We start from the raw sequence: 22,913 nt of genomic DNA, 5'->3' as shown, positions 1-22,913 counted from the left end.
TCAAATTCAATACAGGCTATGATGTTAAACAATCTGCCAATAACATAAACGTTGGAATATTTTTGTTTTTGAAAAGCCGAAAACACAATTTTTATCTTTTCAGGTTTAGATATTTTTAACTAGTTAAATCAGGGAGGGTTTTTTTTTCTTTTTCTTTTTTAACCAATAAAATGTTGTCTAATTAAATTATATTAGTTTGAGACATCAATAGTTTCTGAGACTTTAAGTAAAGCCCTTAAGGCTCTTAGATAAGCTGTCAATCTTCTCATCTCCACCCATTTTACTCTCCTCCCCTTCGCTGCCTGTTCTGCGTTTCAAAAAGCCAGTTACTGTAAATCTCCCCGCATCTCTATCTTCACACAGAGTAAACAAGTTGGCTCACATCTGGTTCAGACCAAAGCCGAGAGGAGTTCCCAGCCCGCAAACACGCACATCTACATGTACACACTCATAACGCCGTCTCAGAAGTGGCTTCTCTCCTGGGTGCACTTATCTGGGCTCCAAATTGCTGGAGCATGTCTGCTTTCTGGGCTTCAAACGGGATTAAAGAGCAAAGAAAGGGAAAAAAAAACAACAACACACAAGCTAATTTGTATCTTGTAAAAATTCTTTCTGCTGAGCCAACAGATATACAGTATTTCATTCATTTGCTGTAAAATAAAAATGACGAGGACTCGTGTATCTGATGATGTTCGGCTCGGTGAACTTGTCCCAAAGAGAGACTTGGCTGCAGCTGCTGCCAGAATATTGTTTGTTTCTGGCGGAAAGTGGATCGTTCCTCCTGATCGGCGTGACGACGATGACGGACTGTGTAACAAGAAAGCAGCTGTGAGAGTTAGAAAGCATAATTCAGAAACAACGTGGCATACATTTTTTCAAAACTTTACAGATTTATGTTTAACTGCAGTCAGTTTTGTCATGTTTATTTTTACTTTGTATTAATTAATCATCCCAATGTTCATTATTATTATTATTACAGAGCTTCTTGTTGGCTCCCTGATTCCAAAATGCTCTACTTTCTACCTAATCCTGATCCCAGTAATCATCTCCTCTGTCTCCTTTTTCAGTCACTCCTTAATCTTCCTTAATCCTTACAGAAGCAAAGCACCCCACACCATGCTGCCACCACCGCCGTGTCCCATCATGAGGATAGAATGAAATAAGTAGTTTTCCACTACACAAAGTCTTTTCTAGCTCATTTAACCTGAACTCCTTCTTTAACATGTCTGTTGTTTTTGTTTGTTTTTTTTACTTGTCTTGTGGCAAGCTGTCTGTTGTCATGGTGACAGATTCCCCTGTTACCTTGACAACAGGCCTGCCTGCTTCTCTGACTTATTCTCTCATTTCCCAACCTTGAAGTTTGGGTCCATGGCTGTATTTTGGTAGTTTTGCAGCTGCGACAAACTTTTCACATTTTTAGATGATGAATTGAACCGAGCCCCAATGTAACACTACTTTAAACTTTTCCACAAGTTTACCCTTCACCTTCATGATGATTTTTGTTCACTACTGTTTTCTAACAAAACTCTCAGGCTTTCACAATACTCCATTTACTAATTTTATTTAGACATATCATATTAAAGGGAGCTGAATGCCAATGCACTCTGCACTTTTCAGATTTCTATTTGTAAAAAAAAAATAGACGGGATTCCAATTAAACTGTCCTTGTTTGATAGTTTTACTATTTTCTCCAATGTTTATTCAATAAAAGCGTCAATAAATACCAATAAATTTGAAATTACAGTTACCATCTCTAGTTAAGAGATACAAATCACACTTCTTCACTTGACTGGTGTCCTAAAGAAACACATTACAAACGGAAAGGTATTTGTGTTTGTAGGACTATGATTGCTGCAACACACAGTCATACAGTTACTAAAAAAAAAAAAAGAAAAGAAAAAAGTTATCACGTGTATCCTTATAACAAATGATCGTGATAAAACTTTTAAAATCAATATCGCCCACCCGTAAGTCCAAGAGGTATGAATACTTTTGCAAGGCGTTGCGTGGTCACTCTGTCAAGACCCAGTTTGAGTGAGTGTGTGGAAGTGGGAGAGAGTGCAAGGAGAGTTGTGTAATCTGTCCAAGCGTCACTTTTAGATAGATAGATAGAAAAAAAGTTGTCGATTGAACTGGATCAGCAGAGAGAGAGAGAGAGAGAGAGAGAGAGAGAGAGAGAGAGAGAGAGAGAGCTCAACCCTTCCCACTCGGTAGAAATCACGGGGAGTGACTGTGACAGAGAGAAGGGGACAGAAAGTCTGAGAGCAGAAGAAACCCTGACTGGAACTTCATCACATGTCCTCCAGGACCGAACCGGACCTTTAATCTGGACACCCAGTCGATAACCTGTGGGTCAGAAGAGAGACCGCTGGAGTATGCAGTTCGGCTCCCTGTTCAGGTAAAACTTGGACTTCTCCAGCTGCTGCTGCTGCTGCTGCTCACTCCGACACATGTTTGCATCCTTTAAAGCTGATCGTGGTGAAGGTGTTTTCAAAACTTTTATATTCTGGCTTTTGGTTTTACGCACGACGCCTACGTGTTGCGCACAGGGCGCAGAGTCGCGTAGGTCTTTACCCACAGGCGCGTACTTTTTTAGGCAGGAGCTCCCTGTTTCTCCTCAGGGCGGATTTTTTTTTTGTCCTGAGGTTTCCCCCTGATGTAAATCTCTCTCTCTCTCTTTTTCTCTCTCTCTCTGCTCGGGGTTTATTCTACAATGTGCCACTGTAGCGGCCGTGCGGGGAAACGTGGAGCCCGGTAGGGGGTCGTTACTTCGGCCTGAGCGGCTCTGTTGTGTGGCTGCCGGGCTCAGTGCGGGACCTCAGTGTGAGTTTTTTTTTTTTTTTTTTCCGGGGGTAATTGTGTGGTGTGGGGAAGTTTCCAGAGACCGCGGCGGTGCACCACAGTGGGAAGAAAGGACCGATTACTTTGCCTACATGTGGCTTGCGGACTGCTGATTGCGGCCATGGTTCGGCTCTCCCTCGCTTGGTGAGCGCTGCAGCGTCTATCTAAACCCAGTTGTTTGGGGTTCATTCTCTGACTACCGTCCAGTTCCTCTGGCTGCACTGCACTTGTCTCGATGTTTTGGAGCTTGTTAAATCATTATAGGTTGCCTTCTAACTGAAACAAGTGCATGTATATGACATTATCCTACTTTTATAGCAAAATTAAAACCCCAAAAGCTGTTTTTGTCACTCATAATGCGACATTTGAGCCCATATGAAGTTGCAGTGCCTTGGAAAAGTATTCATAACTCCAGTAGAAATGTAGCAGCTCTGCAAAGGCATCGCTAGCAAAGTTATAGAGAAATCAGGGTTTGTTTATGAAACAATATCCCCGAGCTTTGAACAGCTGATGTAATCACCATTCCCATTGTGAGACAAGGTGGTGGCAGTATCATCCTGTGAGGATGTTTTTCTTCAGCAGGTCAGGGTGGCTGAGTTACAGATGGAGCTAAATACAGAAAAATCCTGGGAGGAATAAAACCTGTGAGAGGCTGAAAAAGACTTACAACATTATTCAAGTATCAGAGTGGCCCAGTCAAAGCCCAGACATAAATCTAATTGAGAATCTGTGGCAAGACTTGTTCAAATATGATGTCTGTGTCTAATGATACAAAAATTAGAAGCAGAACATTCAAGTGTAAACATACCCAGACATGGCCTTCCACCTAAACTGACAGGCTGGTAAGGAGAGAAGTAGAGAACCACAACTCCATCCTGGAGGAGCTGCAGAGATCCACAGCTCAGGTGGGAGAGTCTGTTAGTAAAGCAATGATCAGTCCCTCCAGAAAGTTATGTGATCACAACTATAAATGCAATTTTCCCCTCATCATTCACAAGTTTTGCACGGACTTCCAGTTTTCACCAGTCATCGCAGCTTTTCTGCAAATTTGACGAAACAACCTAACATTTTCTGTATTTCTTTCTTTTCTGACTAATCACTGCAGCCCAGTTAAATCTTGACCAGTTGCCTTAATTCAGCTTTCTGTTTCACATTTTTGTTGTTTTGCAAAAAACATTTTGAGATATGCTGCACGATTTGTGTGTTTTTCTTCTGCACTTTGACGTCTCCTCACAACATGAGTTTATTTGTGTTATGGCTGCTCTTTCAAGGAGGTATTTAAAAGGGTTATTTACACTTTAGATATTAACTGTTGAAATCCTCATTTTAGGACGGTTATGTGCAGCTATGTAAACTTTTTTGCAATACCATCTTATTGGAAAAATAAACCAGAAGCATTTATAAACCACAATCTTTTGAAAAAGATGCTGCAAAATCTGTAATTTTAGGCCGCAACAATCACAAGTCCAGTTTGCAATTTGCCATGAGCCTTTTGAACCTAAATGCAAACTCTTGTGTTTACATGGTGAAGCATGGTGATGGTGGCATCATGGTGCGGAGTGTGCTTTCCTTCGGCAGGAACAGGGAGGCTTGTTTGAGTTTCTTCCCCTTCACTAATACGATCTTCTTCATGTTGATCTGTCACAAGGGATGAGGATACTTTTGCAAGGCGCTGTAACCCTCCAGAAAGATTAAAAACCTTACTGCTCAAGATGAATTTTACAGACTGATTGCACCACTGAGCTATGAGTGTGGTTGCTGAGAGTGTGTGTGTGTGTGTGCGTGTGTGTGTGTTAAACCACATCCTCAGGGTGTGTGCAGTCCCTGGGAGAGGCATTCCAAAGAAAAACTTGCTTGCTGTTTAAACTCCGTTTGTTTGTTAACGCCTCCTTGGATTTCCCAGATTGATGTGGGGATGTCTGCCCGTGAACTTCCAGAGGGGAAAACAGAAACTCTTGTCCACTGCTCTCCCAGCCCGCTCGCCACCTGGAGAGGGAAACAAAGTGGCATAATTGGTTTCACACAGTAAACACAGGTCACTGGAACATGCGATAGGGCGTTCAATCTACACAAACGTGCTGAGGGGGGAATAAAGAAAGCTACTGTGGGCTTCACCGTGATTTCACGTTTATGTCATGGAACGACTCTGGGCCTCATGAAGGTCCTTATTCAGCCTGCTGTTGTTTTAAATCCTCTGCATGTCTGCCTCGTCTCTCACCCTCTCTTTCTCCCCCAGGCTCTGCGTGCTGTGGGGCTTTGTGGTGGTCACGACCTCACTGACCATCAGTTCTGCCAAGAGGAAGGTGAGTCATTAGATCATCCAGTCGGGTCAGCAAAAAGAAGAAAAAAAAAAAAGAAAAAAGAAAAAGCTTTGTCACAACAGTGGGGTGAAAAGGGGACAGGAGTCAAAGGACAGGTTCGGACTTTTCCAGTGGGTTTAAAGTATAATTCCAAAAACACTGAGAAAACAAGAGTATAATATTAAAAACTGTAACCAATAAGGCTTTATTTTCAGTAATCTAGCGCCTTTAAACGCACGTCTTTATAGGTTACGGTGACTTTAGGAGGATATTGTGACACACAGAGAGAGTTTCAAGGTAAAATGAACATTTAAAGTAATTTGAGCTGTTAGGGAAGCCATAGAAACTGTAAAATGTGAGTTGTAACTGGATTTGGGGAGCATGCAAACTCCAGCCCGCCTGGCTTTGAGTCAGAGTGACCATCCTGTTCATTCATAAGTTTTCTCTGCATAAATGACTTCCCTCTACACACCCAGCTTTATTCCTTCATAATAATAGTCGTTTGAATATCTAAGTAGCACTTTCAGTGCTTCGCAAACTTATTTTTACCCCTTCAATGTTTCTGTTACTTTAAATCCACAATCCAAAACATTTTTTTATTGGAATTTTTTTATGCGCAGAAAGCAGTGCATAATTGAGAGTGGATAGAAACGGGTACATTGTGTCTTTTTCTCTGCAATTAAAAGTGTTTTGTTGATTTGCAAATGAGGTCAGTATGCCTTCACCAGAGCACTGGAACCGTTGCTCTTTCTTCTTTGGAAAACATCTCAAACTGACTGGACAGTGAGCACCAGTGATTAGAGTTGGTTCTTTACTTTGACTGGGCCATAAATACGCTTTGGTCTAAACCGAAGCGTATCTCTGTATGCCTGTACGTCCAAGGGTGTTGTCCCGCTGGAAGGAGAAACAAAAGTTTCAGTTTTGGTTTTATTTGAACAGAGCGCCTTCTTCCATAAATTTACTGCAAACAAGACTGATCCATGTGGATTAGATGATTTGTTAATAGATTGAGCAATGCTCTAGACTCTTTAGTTGCTCCGACCATTAGTTGTGCTGCTTTTCATGTATGTGTATCAAAATAAAAGTCAATGTCACACTTTTTTAGATTTTTATTTGTAAAGAAAATGTAAAAACCAAATCTCATGTTTTCATTTTTTTGTCTACTTCATAATCATACAATGTTGTTTTGGTCTGTCACGATAAAGTTTGTGGTTGTAATATAACAGATATTGTGAAAGTCCAAAAGGTTTTAACAGTTTTGTAACGTATATATTTTAGTTGTTTTATTTATTTTTTCTTTGTGACAAGCTGAGTAAATGAAAATATTAATTTAAAGAGTTACCATTTGCTTCCCTGTAATCGATGGTGCATAAATCAACTGAACTGAAACAAATTAAACCTGAATTAAATTTCCACCTTTTAATAAAGCAGCATTTGTACACATTGGATAGACAGAAGAACTCTTTTTAAACTTATTATCCCATTTAAGGCCAATTTAAAGGTTTTTCACCAATATCTGCACAGATTTCCAGTTTCAACTTTGCTTAGTCTCCCTCCACCAGATCACTGCACACCTGCAGCCAGATCTGTAAAGTCAAAATTACATTTTCTCAACCGAAAAGAAGAAAGTCAGGAGGTTTTTAATGCACCAGACTCCATCAGGTCTGCCTGTACAGTGCGGCAGGAGTTCAGCCAGTAGCTCCAGGGGTCAGCGGTGGCTGCTGCAAGGGTCACTGCTCGCGGCTCATTAATACTTCCAGTTATGTGGCAGCTGTGTGTTTGATGGCACTCATTAACGACAGAGCAGCAACACAGCAAGCCCACCTCCGTCGCCCTTTCTCCTTGCTTTTCTCCCAGCCTCCCACCGTTTCCACCCCAGACGGGCGACAGAAACTCTTATTAATGTGGTGGGAAGGACATTTTTGGCGCTTACACCTGTCCCCCACTCAGCCGCCCGCAAACGTTTAAGCGCCGCATGTTTACCTGCATGTTTCCGCCCCGCGTACACGCGCACTTTTAAGCACTTGTAAATAAAAGGCGGAGGGAAGCGGGGCGCAGATTTACGTCTTGGTGCCTGCTGCTCAATGGCAACTTTTGTTCAGCTCGCGTGTTTACCTCGCTGCCAACCAGGCCAGCAGCTCAGTTATGAAATGAGAGGAGAAACATTTATCTACAGCCACAGAGGAGGACATCAAAACCGCCAGCTGGCTCGCACATACAGGCACTCATACTTACATGTACACAAACACAGCGCCGGGTCGGCCGTGGTCAGCCGTGGTCCTGCTGGTCCTGCTGTGGGTGACTTTAGTGAACACAAACTGCTGCGGATTTATCCGACGGCTCTTAAACTGCTGCTGGCAGGTGGCTGAGACGCTTTTAAGCCCAAGTGATGAAGAGTTCAGGATTTACAGTTTGGACTCAGAGGGAGGAAAATCTTGGGACTGTGGATCATCGGTAAACTTTGAAGAGGTTTTTTTTTGTTTTTTTTTTACCGCTTTTAAGGATTGGGGATTATTTCCTCTTAAATAGTGCCAAAGTTTTCTGTAAATGTAGTTAAATTAATGTATGAGGAACGGGTTTGGACTACAACAAATGTTTTATGTGTAATATTTGAATAATATTTGAATATAAATTCATACCACACTCTTCAGATTTTGATAAACAATAAAAAAAAGAATGCATTATTTTACCTTTCGCAGTGATTTGACATTTCATGTTGGCTTATTACTTAAAAAAAATCCTGGTAAAATATGTTTAACCTTCTTTTTAAGTTCCTTTTATGTTTAAGTTGCACCATAAGAAGACGTGAATAAGTACAAATTTGTATCTTGACGTCACACTTTTGTGAAATTTTGTAACTGACAGCCATCTTGGCAGGCAGTTGCTATGGAGTTGCTATGACAACAACAGAGTTACAGGCTTAGACCTAGATCTTGCCTCGTTGCTAAGTTATAAACAATTTACAGTACCACTATTACTTGATTACAAATTTTGAGTAGTTTACAAACTTCTGTGTAATTCTAAGATAAATATCAGTGAGATTTACTGAAGTACTTACTGCCGAACTCGCAAAATTGGCTTAACTAATGTAGCTTTTATCTGTAAGCTAAGATGAACGTTTAGCCTACGTTACTTACTCTGCCAGTTACCAGAACCTTGCTATTCACACAAAACGTTTGTACATCTTTTACAAAGCCATTTAAACACCGACTGCATGAGTCAAAAGATTTCACACAGTAAAGCTTGTCTGCTCACTAGTCACTTTAAGGTATGAGGCGGCTTGTTTGACATATTTTTCCGAGTCGATCCCGACAGCAGCGATTTTCTTCATGTATATTTCACATTGGTCAAGAGTGTCCACATATTTCCGTTTTGTTGGTCTGGAAGCCGCTATGCGATGCGCATCCACTTGCCTACTAAGATGGCGCGGATCACGTCTGGTTCAGACTTGTGGGAACTATTAAATATTCCTGCACAGCATTGCTTTCTGAATTCATCATAAAGTCACGAGATTCAGTGGATGTGCTACATGACTGAAAGGTCGAGCAGATTTAACCGTTTGTAAGCTGTAAGACATTCATCGAAATTTGATGTTTCGTTGTGTTTTCGTCTCTCAGGGGGCAGGTCGACGGTCCAGGCAGGTTTTTGAGGCGGAGCCAGTTGACGGCGTGTGGTCTGTGTGGGGGGAGTGGTCAGAATGCTCTCAAACCTGTGGAGTGGGTGTGTCTCACCGGACCAGGAAGTGCTTACCCCCTCCTCCACGTCCGCAGACCGCTCCTCTCTCCTTCGCTCCACCAAACTGGGCGGGTTATTATCCCGGGAGTGTCAGAGAACCTGCTATATCATCTGGAAACCCGTACTATCCCTCTCGTTACCCCGGGCAACACCCATCTTATCACTCCCCATCAGTCTCCAGGAGTCATAACCCTGGATTGCCGCTATATAGAAACACAGGAGGAGAAGGGCCTCCCGTTCAAAGCAATCAGTCGCCACCCCTTTATCATCCTGAAGTGTCCCCCTCTGGTCAAGAGTCTGCTTACCGACCCCCCTATCACATGAACTCACAGCGCTACAACCAGCAGCCAGCACGCGCATTCAGGAGGCCGACCAATCCGGGAGCAGCGAGGGCCGGCGGAGGCGGGAACAGGCGCTCCATCCCCACCAGTCGGGAAGGTTTGCCTTCGAGGAGGTGAGTGAGACCAGAGATTTGAAATAATCCAACATTCCTGAAAGCTGTGATTCTCTTTTGCTTTTCTTTTTTTTCTCCACTACTTGTGACCTAACTCACCATTACTGATTAGTGTGATGCCTGTAAGCAGAAATAAGGTCAAAGGGTGAAAAGAACGCCCTGGAGCCAATGAACTCTGGAACCTTTGACTGTTTTGCCGAATGAGATTTCAGCAGCTGAAAGACCTTTTATGCTTGTTTTCTGTGACAAACACAAGAAAAACGAGGCTTTGTTTCTCAAGTCTCATGTCAGGACTTTTTAAGATCAGGTGTTTAGTCACAAAATTAAAGTTGAGCTTAGAGCAATTTTGATTCAATATAGTTCAGCCTATTAGCCTGAGAGTCATGATTTTGGACTGTAGAAGCCAGAGAAAACCCAAACATGCAAACTCCATGAATCAAACCCACAACCTTCTTGCTGCAAGGCATCAGTACTAACCGCTGTTCCACCGTGCAGCCCTGTGTTTCAGTCATTCATTTAAAACTATGAAGCAGCTACAGCCTCATGAAAATCAGCAGTTCACTGTTGATGAGCAGGAAATCATTTTGAAAGACGGTTTGGGGTGTTACGTGGTAACTTGTTTTTTTATCTGGTAGCTTTAAGTTAAATCAATGCTGAATAAGTATTGAGGACTTGACTTTTTATTTTGTTTCCAATTAGACTTTTTTGTAGTCTTTGAAAGTGGCTTTGATCAAAATTACTTGAGGTTTTCTAAAGTTTTTTTTTTTTAATATTTGGGCTTTGGGCTACATTTTTAACTCTTTTCCAGTCCAGCAGCTGATGATTTTTTGTTTGTTTAACCTCTTAACTTTGACCTGTGAATATTTTAGGCATAAAAGATTTTTTTAAATCACTTTCTCTTCACTTTCCTAGTTTATTATTAACAAATACTGCTGCTTATGTTGTGATTAGTCAGTTATAGGAAAGGATAAAGAATACATGTTAATATAATTATAAGGTTTACTTAAGTTATCAGAATGAAACATATCCTTGCACAAAAAGATTATGCATTTCAAGTGTGTGTTTCTGTTCATTTTCACTTTTATGGTTAGAAGTTGTTAAGATTTCTGTATTCATAGATATTAATGGAAGAGTGGAAGGGAAAAGTGTGGTTGGAGAAGTTGAACAATTTTCATTCACTGTAAGCCACAATTATTAAAAGTATTTGAAAAATATGTTTGAAATACATTAGCATGTCCTTTTTTTTTTTAAATCAGTGGTGATTTAAAAAATCACCACAGATTGCTAATTTAGTCTGTAAATTAGCAATCTATATATGTATATTCATAAAATACTCTGAAATAGACGTTTTCTATGGTAACCCTGAAACTTGCAGCAATAATCGTTCCGCTGGTTTAGAGGAAATCTTCTGTTTTCTTCAGAGATTCATGGAAAAAGACACTTGCACAAAAAGGAAGTGAGTTTTGCGTAGCTGGCTGTAGCAACAGTGGTTTGTTTGGGACAAACAGTAGCCGCCGCATTGTTCCCAGACAAAGAGAAGATTTGTATCTCATCACAAAATACAAGATCGAAGCGATCTGTGGGATTAATTTCCCAGGGTGCAGCACGTTGTTGGGGATGCACTGAGGTTTCGATTGTTTTTGCAGTGGAGGTTTTTGTAATGCAGGCTGGAGTTGTGCCCATGTCTGCCTCTGGTATCTGCACCGTAATTACATCATTAAATCTGGTTTTTATCATTTACACAGGCGCTGCATCGCTCTGATTTCTCACTACATCCCATTTTTGGCATGTTGTTTATATTCAGCTCATCCCATCTGACTTTGACTTCACAATTTCTTCCTGAATAAGCCCCTGGTGTGTTTTTCCACTTTGTAAATTTGTTTTGCAGGGCTTCCAGCGTCCGTCCGGGTCAGTTTGGGTACGGAAAGGTTCCCTTCTCCCTGCCCCTGCATCGAACCAACCGCCAAGCTCGGCACACTGCTAACGGCACCGACGAAGCCGCCGGGCTGACCGTCACTAGCGACGACACCCAGACAGAGAAGCAGGCAGGGAGGGAGGCAGACAGAGAGGCAGAGGCAGCAGAGGAGGAGAATGGAGACCAGAAGATCAGCGAAGCTCCTGAGGAGGAACCCATTCCAACAGGAAGACTACGCCAACACGCGGGCCGGACGTCCCACTCTGAGCACAGGAGGAACAGAGTCCCACCCCAACACTCCTTCTCGCACTCCTCGTCCTCACCGGTCCTCATTAACCGCCAGCGTTTTGACTGGAACTCTGTCACCGCTCCTCCTCCTCCTCAGTCTCACCCTCGCTCTCCGGGCAGTTCTCCTCTTTTCACCTCTCCTCTCCACCGCCCCAACCTGGCTCACACGGAGAGGGGACCCCACCCGGGCTTCGGGCCCCAAGCCCCACCCGCCGGCAGCGTCTTTCCCTTACAGCATCCGCATACGTCTTCCCACCTGGTAGCGGAGGCCGGCAGGCACGGAGGAGGCGGCGCTCCTCGGCTGCTCAGGTGCTCGGGGCCGGAGAAGGAGTACCGCAGGTGCTTCTCACAGGTAGGACTGCCTGATTCCTTACAGCTTAAGAAAAGAAACGCTTCTGTGATTTCCAATTCACAGTATTTTTTTTCCTTTGTTGAATAAATGTTCTCAAGCTAAATTATGGGCTTTTTCAAACATTTTAATACCAATGTTGCAATAAAAAAAAGATCATTTTTAAAAATATTTTCTTTACTCAGTTGCAGTTTTTGATTTGAGCTCTGCAGGCGGTTGCCCATGGTGGCATGGGCATCAGAAAGGGGGTCCAAAGAGCCAGATAACAGAATATAACTTACCTGCAATTCAGTTTATTTATATAGCCACAATTCAAAAGAATTGCTACTGATTCTTCTTATCAAATTGTACAGTACCCTCAATTAATTGTTCAAAGTAAACTAAAACATTTCTACTTAAGGAAACAGCAAACTGCATCGAAACATGTAGCGACAATCGCTTGCGTTGTGTCGTTGACTTTACGGCAGTCCCTCATACTGAGCATGCATGCAGCGACAGTGGAGGGAAAAAAACTCCCCTTTAACAGGAAGAACCCTCCAGCAGAACCAGAGTCCGTACAAGCTGACGCGACAGAAGCCATCTCGTCCAGCTGGGAAAAGCGGGATTAAGTTATTTACTTCTTGTTGAACTGCACTGCATATCAGCCTAAATCTTAGATAATTTCTTGTATTTTAATTGGTTGGGGAGGCAGACAGAAGGAAATGTTAGCCCAGGTTGTCATTCATGTGAGAAACCCCACTGTGCCAAGAAATGTGAGGACACAAGATGGTAACCTCAGTCTGGATTATGAGTCCAAAACAGTGAGTCACTGATAAGGATCCAATTTCTCTGTTGTGCATGGGACTGAACTTCATTAACCTGGAGGATTTTCACAGATCTTCATACAGTTTGTTGTCTTTTTTACCATTTCTTAACCATATTTTATATGTAGTTTGTACAAAGGGCAGCGTTGTTCACAATGTAGGAAATAAATATGTATAATGTCTAGTTATCTTTGTGTCATTTCATATTTCTGTTTGTTTTTGGGCAGCTGCCTCGTGTTAGAAAAGACCACCAAGATGGAGTATAATATAGAATATGTTGAGACTTTTATTGTCCTAGAGAGTGGAAAAATGTGTGTTCGGTTCACACTAAGCAACCCATTTAGGACCTGAGCCAGGAAGAGAAGAAATATATCCTCTCTATTTGACATTTTTTGGGGCCCCCAAAAAGCTGTGGCACAGGTTCAGTACTGATTATTTACAGATGGAACAAGTGGGGTTTCAAAGGAAATCAACCCATAGAGAAAAAGGAAACAATAAGTTATGAGGAACAGTCATTTCTCAGACATCACAACTAGGACATTTTACATGTAAAACAAAATAACTGAGTGGATTTATTTTAGTACCGCGTGTTCTCCTAGCTGTATTTCAGAGGCACTTTCTTTGTTTACTGCACTGATTTGAAAGCTGGCTGCTGGTTTTCTGCTGATTACTCTGTATAACAGAGAGCAAATCAACTTTCCAACATTTCTCACTCCTTCTATTTCATAAAATGCAGTAAGTTGTTTATTCACGTTTTCTGAATCTCCATCCGACGGTGATTTTTGTTTTTCTTTTAACAATCTCTCACCTCGTCAAAATTGGAAGCAGATTTCTGTCTTTTGGTCTTTTAACTAATTTCTTTGTGTGTGAAATTGTCCAAATTGATGTTGGAACCAACTGTTTCCAGCTGATTAGACGGGAATATATGAGGTGTTATAATCTAATAATGCAGCCTTTAAAAACAGACCAAAGTCATTCTACAGCTCCTGTTTTGTGCTACATGTGTTACTGGAGTGGAAGTCCATCCATCGATCTATCCATCCGTACCAGATGAAGTTTGTGTTGAGTGGTATCAGTTCCTTTCATCAAAGCTGTTTAAGATAAACTGTTCCCTTTAAAGTTTCATGAGTTATAAATGCAGATAGTGAGACTAAAGACTTTCATTTTCAGCTAGTTCGCTTCCCAAAGTGGTTGAAAAAAACTGTTCACCTCCTTGCCTGTGGTGGCGCCGCACCAACAACCACTGAGGAAAACAACACATAAACCCCAGAAGAAAACACTGACTTCATTCTCAACAAAATGTAAACAAAAATGTAGTTGCCTCAGATTTTAGCGGTTCTAGGATTTCTTCTTTGGCCCTTGTAAAAGACCATGAGAAATTTCTCCCGTTAGCGCTAGACTCGCATGCTCGTTTTGGCTTTATTTATCCAGAATGCTTTGCGGTATAGTTCGCTTTCTGCTCTAAAACCAGAAAGCAAACTTGTATCCACATATGCATTCAAACCGCAGCAGGGTTCGCTTAAACCGAACCAAGACCGAGGTTTGTAGGTGGACACAGTTCACATTTCTGGTCCACATCAGACTTATTCACATCTCCACAATCGGACCGAATTGTCTGCGCGAACAAACGATTAAAGTAGGGCTGAAGTGATCAATCAGATTAATTGTGATGAATTGATTATTGAAATAATCATGAACTTATTTATTAATTGACTAGTTGTTGACTAGCATATACAGACTCAAAAATGAAAATGAAAATCTACAGAATGGGCCATTTTTTAAATGCAATTAATCAATTATTAAAATAATAATTAGTTACAGGCCCAGATTAAAGTGTACTTAATGGGGCTGGTTTTGGATTTTTGAAGGTTGCACTAAATTGCGACTCTGTCTAATAAAAACTAATCTTCTGCATGATGGATGAGCAGGTATCCTACCAGGAAGAGTCACAGGGTCCATATCAGAGGGACAAAAATACCCAGAGCGACATGTGAGTGGGTTATTTTTTCCACTGGCTGCAGATCTGCTTTAAGTGAGAGCGCAAGGAGAGGAGATAACATTGGTTTTTAAACACACCGACACACTTTCACAATTTCTCTCTCATGCACCATATCTGCAGCTTTCCCTCATCAAGTGGAAGTAGATACTTGAAGTGGGAGCCAGCTTGGCACTTCAGAGCTCTTCGCTTTTCCCTACGAAGATAATTTGGCATCCGCTCTTGTCGTCATTTAAACCTGCTCTTGTTCTTTTGGCCTTTCTCTCTGCGTCCTGTCCTGGTCGTCTTGCTTGCCCCCACTTTAAGGTAGATTTAGTGTCTTGGCAGAGTGCGTCCCCCTGTGTTTGCCAGCAGGGCTAATAGAGGTCCTGTGACTGCCGATCCTGACTCATTGGGTTACATATTTACCCTACATTAGCCTCTGCCTTAGCTCCATCTACCCCTGCAGCACAAACTCTTGAGTTTTTATCTCTGTCAAATAGGTTTTAAGTGCTGATTGCAGGACTTTGCCCGGGCTTGTACGTGTTCAATGTCTGTGTGTATGTGTGAGTAATTTAGGGGGTGAGCTAGACCGACAGTGACACATCCCTTTATCTGTTAGGTGTGTTTGTCATAACATGGCGTGCCTGAGGCCCATCACAAGTATGATTGTGTGTTGGTGTGTTTTTTGTGCTGTTGCGTTGGGGAACTAAGAGAGGGACAGAGGAAATGAGAAGGGCAAAAGGTGAACATGTGTGTGTTTGAATGAGTCCGAGCGCAGGGTGGTAGAGGAAGTGGCGCAGTTAGGCTGCAGTGAAAGGGAGCTCTGTTTTTAGAAAAGCTGCCCTGGATCCGTTGCAGAATGGATGAAGGGATGAAGAAATGGAGCTGGGGGCTGGTCGGTATGAGTCCTTGGGAGTGTGCGCCTGGGCGAAGAAAAAGTATTTGGTGGGGATTTCATAAGTTACATTACGGATGGTTGGCGGTGGAATCAGACAGAGTGGGACGACGAGTTTGTTTTGATGAAAAGACGTGTGTGAAGAGCGAAACTAGAGAAGAAGTTATCCTGTCGGAGGAAGAAAAAGGTGGAACTTGAGAAGATTCTGTCTGGCATATTTAAAAGTGGAGACAGCAGCTTGAAGCCTTTCCTTTCTGGAGCCTTTCACACTGTGTGTTGGTGACTATACGAGCTCCTCCTCCACCTCCCCAGAGTAAATATTTACTCAGAGTCAGTAACAGTAAATGCCTCTGCATGATCGAGCAAACGTTGCCTTCAGGATGACCTAATAAGACGGATACCATCAGGGGCAAACATGTAACTTTAACCTGCACAACAAAGACATCCTGAAGGTTTACTGGGCTCACTTCTTCATCTTCACCTTATTTTAAGAATGGCAAGAAATTGGAGTGTTTTAGCAGATTTCAAGCAGAAAAATAAATGATGCCTTATTAGGACGATTCACCTGGTTATCTCGTCTCAGTTTTGCCTTTTGAAAGGTTATTTTACATACCCAGCTTTAGGTCTTTATCCTCTTTGTTCTCACAGCTGGTTTACTTCAAATTTAATGATTTAAGGACTGTGGGATTCTTGCTATATTTTCTGACCTATTAGCTAGACCAGCACAAGATGGCTCTTGTCTTCACAGAGGACTGTGAGAAACTGCTTCAGAGAATGGCAGATTTATCCACTCAAAGTGGATGTCAAAGCAAATGGAAATGACACGACATTACCAGTGATTCACAGTAAGAGAACTGACAGCCAGCCAAGAAACAAAACTGAAGTTATTGTTTTTGGACCAAAAGAGTCAGCACACATCTTTGGCTTCTACGTCTAGAAACGAGCGACCTGGCTGGGTGCAGTGACGGACTCGGACTTGAACCTCCAGACACACATAAAGACGATTACAAAGTCAGCCTTCTATCAGCTGAAGAAGAGAAAATGAAGTAAATCTGTTCAGTAATTTTAAAAATCCTCTTTTGGCCCAGCTGACTACAAAATATTTTTTCCTGAGTCTTCAGATTTGGAGGTCTTAAGTCCAACACTGTAAAACTTTTGAGCCACATTTAGTTATGGCTCTTTAACTCAAATAAATTTAGCGAGTTTTAGATTTTGAACCTAAATGTGAGAGTTTGTGAAAAATAAACTTTCAAAGATGGAGGATAATGTCCTGTTCACACTAAATGTTTTGGAGCAGAGTTCATTATGATGTTTAATAATATTCATTATCAGATCAGAAATTTAGTTCATGCAATTTGAAACAATAATTTAAGTAATTCTAAAGTATACTTATAAAATTAGGTGGTTATTTTAACTTGATAATGTGAGTGAAAATGAGGTAGGAGTGCAGTTTTTTTCTTGCATATTATGAAATGATTATTAAATTACGTTAAAACTCACAGTACAAGATTAATGAGTAACATCTCGTCTCGTGTTGTTAAATCAACTTCGTGAACTTTAATTTTTGAGTTAAAACCAAAACTATTTTCTTGTTGACTCAAACTGCATTATCAAGGCAGCAGGTGGACTTTTGTTTTCAAGTTAAACCACCTTCAAATGATTAAAATGATTCTCTGTTATATGGCAAAATCACAAGATTTTTTTCTGCATCAAATTAGGAAATGTGCATCAACTTGCTAAGTTATACTGTAATTTTCCTCTACTCATGTATTTTGAGTAGAGGAGAAACAGCAGAGGTGCCGTGTGCATGAATGGGGGCAAAAAATACACAAGTAGTAACGGATTTGTGGGCCTTCGGAGACATGCACAGAAAGCGGTGGAGGCTGCAGGGGGTAAACCTCAGATCTCGTTAAGTGAATGTTCTCTCGCCGTCATCTTGGCTTGAGCTGAACTCGACATGACACCGCCTGGAGGAAAACGAGGTTTTAATAAGGGGAAGGTGAGCATGCTCAGCTGTCATTGTGCTCTGGAAAGCAGCAAAGCAACTGTTTTAACTAAATTGGATTATTAAAAAACAATCCTGATAAATGCGATTGAAATCAAATTGATTTTCAGTTTTAGAAGAAATGTTAATATTTTAAAACTAAGAGGAGCATAATGGCAGACATGATTGCATAATTTGCGCTGAAGTATTCACACGCCTTTAACTTTTTCACCTTGTCTTGCTACAACCACAAATATAATTGATTTTTGTGGATTTTCTTTGATAAACCAACAACAAATAGTGAAGAATTATGAAGTGAAAGGAAAATACTTTTTTTCTTGTGGTTTCACCAAATAAAAATCAGAAAAATGTGTCAAATTTAAACTTATTTTGCCTTATTTACACTTGTACTCCAAAATAAAATTCAGTGCATAGACTCCGCTGCGTTGTCTTCCTAACTTTTCCCCCCCAAACCTTCACATTCAGAAAACTGCAACCAAGGAGCGATTAGAAGCAGACTGAAAACATTAACCATTAAATAATGATTTCCTGTTTAACTCATCTACTAATCTACTAATCTACTTTTGCTTCATTTCAAATCCATCTCCTCCCCTTTGATTTGTGGAGGCTGTTTTGGCTCTAAACGTCGAAAAAGGAAAACTGTAGGCGCTGTTTAGGTCGGATCATAACACAGAAACCAATTTCATGCTGATCGGTTTCTGTGCCAAGGGCTGGGAGCCTCAGAGGAGGTACACTGTTCATATCTTCTGTCTGTCTTGGGGATAGGATTACACAAATGAGCTTAAATCAGGGAAAATTCTGTGTAATTTGGGTCTGGATCTGGATCCCTAATCTTAAAATTGCAAAATAAAGCTCCGGGTTTACGGGAAACACAGCTCTTGGACTGCACCTATGCTTGTTTCTCTTTTGTCTTTAAAGCAGACAGGATTTCTGATCTCACCGTCTCAGTCGAGACCTGCAGAGTTTGTGTTGTAACCAAGCCGGGAGAAACGCTTTGCGTGTCTTCAGGCCTCCTCAGTGAGAGTCAGGTGATCGCGCCTGATCGCAGTCTGTCATTAAACACAGGAAATGTGTGATTAGGACGACCAGGCACACTCCTCATAACCATCCATAATGTTGTTTTCTTCAGGTGACAAGCAGATGTGTTAGACTCAAACCGTACGCACTGATTTCAAAATTATTGCTGCTTTATTTGCTTTAGTGCTTTAACAAGCAGAGGTAGAGGCGCTTCTCTGAGGAAACCAGGTGCAGCTTGTTCGGTCCGTTTATAGGAGCCTCCTGTGCGCTTCAGTTTCCCACAAATATTTCTTTCACCTGTCTTGTCATCCGTTTGTGCCTGGTTTGTGTCGCCTCTCACCTGTTTTAAAGACCTTCCGCTTTATTTAGCTATTTAAGACCCAGTGCAACAAGAAAGTTAACCTAATTAGCTCCAAATTATATGTTTTTGTATTTATCACCTGAAATAAATTAAGCACAATTAAACAGATAAAACCTATTCAGTGACAGAGACTGGAGAGCCTATAAGATTAAAGAAATATTTATGGTTTTTGCTTCTTGTTCATTCAGAAAGATAAGATTGCTACAACTTTCACAGCTGTAAACATCAGCCTTATCTTTGAATGTCAACGAATGGAAACGAGTGCAAGGAGAGATTAATCTTGTTGATTTTCTCTTGACTGATGTAAAAATACTCCAGCGGGAGACAGTGTGAAATATATCTGCTTAATTTGTCAGCCGGGGTGGAGCTCCTGATCTGTCTCCCCATGTTGCTTCTCTGAGCTTCCCTGGGTTTAACATTTGGACCAGGAAGAAAGTTCTGGGATTAAAATCACTATTTTATCTCCCTGATGTATAATTTGTTGGGGTTTTGTTTTATAAATTATGCAGCTGATCGTATATCCTGGGAAGCTCTTTGGTCAGCTGCAAGCTCCTTGTGGTTTTTGCAGCGATAAACTAAATTAAGTAGAGATTGACTGATTTCAACATAGCACATATAATGCATATAAGTGAGCTTAACATTTATGCAAATAAGCTAAATTGATTAGGTGTTGAATATGCATCAACAGGCACAAGTGGTATTCACGCATCACCTTAGCTGCGTAAAGATAAATTTGTAACACTAGTCTTTCTTTTAGAAAGTCCCAACTTTCTTACAATATACCAGCTATACAAATTTGAAACAATGAGAAATGCTTTCAAGGTAAAGTCAAAATAAATATTTGAGGCGCCATTTTGACAGTTTTTCTTGTTGATACAAATAATTAAGACCAAAGTGTATCTGTTAGCAGAAACTAGGCAGAGCATGTTTTTACTAACTCTGTAATTATGAAGAGTTGCTAACCTGAAAGGTGTTTAAATCACATTGCGGTTTACTTAAATATTACGATAAAAATTTTTAGTTTTTCACTTTTCCTGCTTCCCGGTTATCACAATTTATTTAAGTAAGTAAGTAAGTAAGTAAGTAAACTTTATTTCTATAGCGCTTTTCACAGACCAGGGTCACAAAGTGCTGCACAAAGTGTAAAATAAATAAATAAATAAATTAATTAAAAGCAACATACAAAACAATAAAACACAGTATTACGCTAAAAAGCAAGCGTATTTCACCAATTTCTGATGTTTTTCTTTGGATTTTGTTATTCTCAGTATGGATTGGATCCCTCAGTTTGTTTGGATTTTAGGCACCAAGGAAAAAATAAGAAAACAAGTGAAACGAGAGAAAACTTCCACACATTTCACTGAAAATCAACATCTAACGCAGGAAAACTGGATTATTCCAAAGCTTTGGTTGGCCTTAGAGAAAAATGTAATCTAAGCAGCGACGGGACCAAATGTAGGACTTTTGTTGGTGATTAAAATCAGCATGCTTATCCAACATTTTTGTAATAAGCAGAAAAATATTTATACACATTTAATATGTGATTTTATTGCATTTTCACAGACTTCCTTCAGCATTTAATAAGTTCTAGTCTTTTTTCATCTCCTGTGAACAACAGTGACATTTCCTTCCACTTCCTTCCTCTTCTGATTGCTCACGTCGTTGATCGATGTGTCGTTTATCTTCTCAAGAAGTCCTGACATCCCGTTCGGGTCGAGGCTGAAGGCTGGGTGGTTCCTCTGCAGATTACAGACATGGGGCCGCCGGTTCAAGATTAGCCAGTCAGAATGTTAAAAACTGAATTTGTATTAAAATATCCTGGATTTTTATGCTTGCAGGCAGAGATTAGTGCTGTCGCCTGATGATTTATGACTCCAGGGACCTGCAGTCAGTTGTTTTGTCTGCAGAAATCCTTGAGGAATGATCAGCCAGCCTTAACCTGTATGTGGTGCCGAGGTGATGTAACCAGATGTGGACGGTTTCGGTTTGTGAAGAACCAAGCAGGGTAACAGCAGCGTGTCCCTGCTTTCCTTCAAAATATGTCACTCTGCTGTCTGTTTTTCTTTTTACTTGGTGTTTGCATTTCACGTCGGAGTGCTGTGTGTCGTCAGGAGCCTTTGTGTTTATATATGTGCTGCATGTGGGGATGTATTTGTGCACCCTAGGCCAGTTATCCCCACCCCCTCTGCTTCACAGGCTGGTGTACATTGCAGACTCCCCGCCAGTAAAATCCATCTTTAACGTTCACTCCATCACCAGCTGCTTTCACTTTCCTTTCACCTGCTCTCCGTTGCCCTACACATTCATTCATTCACCTTCGGTCGCCACAGAAACAGACAGTTTTACACTTTTTACCTCATCTCTTGTTACTTTTGATCTATTCTGCTCTGAGGCTATGAAATACGGCTCCTGTCTGCTTCTCCCTGCTTCCCAACTGAGCAGCTGATTTCTAGTGGTTTCTATTTGTCTAATTTTACCAGAAAACATTAATCAAACTGTCTTCTTGGCCCTTTATAGTATTTGTCTAACTTAAAATGGGAAACAGTCTTTGTCTGAGTAAGTTCAAACTTCCTGCTTCTCATAATTTTATTTGTTTGCGTTCTGCTAAGGCTTTTGTGATCTTTAAGTTTATTTGACAATAAACTCAGAGGGTTCTTATAAAGCTTTACCCCAATCAAACCCAATATTTCCAACTTAAGTCTGCTGGAGACTCACTACAGTTAAACGTTGTGTCTGAGATGTTATTATCAGAGATTTATCTTGACATAAACTCCAACTGGGACAGATGTGGAGGAGGTGCAGCCTCCCTCTTCTGCATGTTGTGGATAGTTGAGGGGAAAAATAAAAGTAGGTCTTCCAAATCATTTTTCTTGCCTCGGATATTGACGTAAAGCAAGATGCTCTGGTTGCACTTGCTGGTGCCATTAAAGGCAATTATATGTGCCTGATTCAAACTCAATCTCATGTTGTCCACTATCTTTTGCAAAAACACAAAATATTACCAAGTTTTTTTGTTTAGTTTCTACTGCAAATATCTTAGGTCTGCCTTATTTCAAATGCACTGACTTAAAAGTACCTTTTCAGCAAGATATAATAGCTTGTTTTAAGTCAATAATTCCTTAATATTGATGAAAAAATACTAGTTATAAGTCTAATAATTTGTCAGTGAGTAAAACTAATATCTGTTTAAGTTTTGTCTTATTTCAAAAATACTAAAATACAGCTCTGGGAAAAATGAAGAGCCCGCTGCACTGAAAACCTCCTGGTTATTCCACCAAATATTGATTTCTGAACTCTTCCTGAGTTAAAACATTAGCATTGTTGTTTCTATATTAATATAAACTTGTTTTGAGGTCTGGAAGCTCTGCATCATTTTCATTATTTTGGCCATTTCTTTTTTTTCTGCAAATAAATGCTAAATATTTCCTTGAATTTCAAAGACATGTTGTCAGTAACTTGTTAGAATAAAATAACGATGTTCATTTTACTCAAATAAATACATATAAACAGTAAAATCAGGGAAAATCGTAATTTTAAGTGGTCTTTAATTTTTTTTTTCCAGAGCTGTATTTGCACTGGAAAGTAGAAAAAAAAATTCTTAGTAAGACTTTATGTCTTTGCCATGTTGACTAGACTTACATTTTTGCTTGGGTCCCTTCCACAAAACCGCACCACAATGTAAAAATAAATATAGCCAGCTTGTGGTCTAAGTGGTGTCTTAGAGAGGCGCTCCTGGGTAAATTAAAAAGGTACTTTGCTCATCAGTATGCAGGGAGAATCACTGTTTTCTGAGCATGCCCAAAACGTTTGTGGTGCATTGTGATGGTTCAGAGTGCAGCCAGGACTAGCAGCAATAGTATCTCATTTATTATTGGATGTTTGTGTACACCTTCACACATTGGTCCTCAAACAGTTTGAAACAGAAAGAAGGTGCTCCAAAAAACTTCTTGCAACACCTGACGGTGATGTTGG

At 40.7% G+C, this 22,913-nt stretch overlaps 1 protein-coding gene across 1 annotated transcript in view; it reads left to right on the top strand.

Annotated features, from left to right (window-relative positions):
* The first annotated feature begins 2,030 nt into the window (after positions 1–2,030).
* The window catches only part of adamtsl4 (ADAMTS-like 4), a 45,367-nt gene continuing 24,484 nt past the window's right edge, over positions 2,031–22,913 (top strand). Inside the window, exons 1-4 of the mRNA XM_007556041.2 lie at positions 2,031–2,398; positions 5,078–5,144; positions 8,759–9,330; positions 11,219–11,885. Coding sequence (XP_007556103.1) covers positions 2,376–2,398; positions 5,078–5,144; positions 8,759–9,330; positions 11,219–11,885 — 1,329 coding nt within the window. The 5' untranslated portion in view covers positions 2,031–2,375. The remainder of the gene's footprint in view (positions 2,399–5,077; positions 5,145–8,758; positions 9,331–11,218; positions 11,886–22,913) is intronic.

The sequence above is a fragment of the Poecilia formosa genome, unplaced genomic scaffold (assembly GCF_000485575.1).
Source record: "Poecilia formosa unplaced genomic scaffold, Poecilia_formosa-5.1.2 Scaffold77, whole genome shotgun sequence".
In the NCBI taxonomy this organism is placed as follows: domain Eukaryota; kingdom Metazoa; phylum Chordata; class Actinopteri; order Cyprinodontiformes; family Poeciliidae; genus Poecilia; species Poecilia formosa.
Note: the sequence above shows the minus strand (reverse complement) of the source record. Positions and strands in the feature narration are given on the sequence as shown.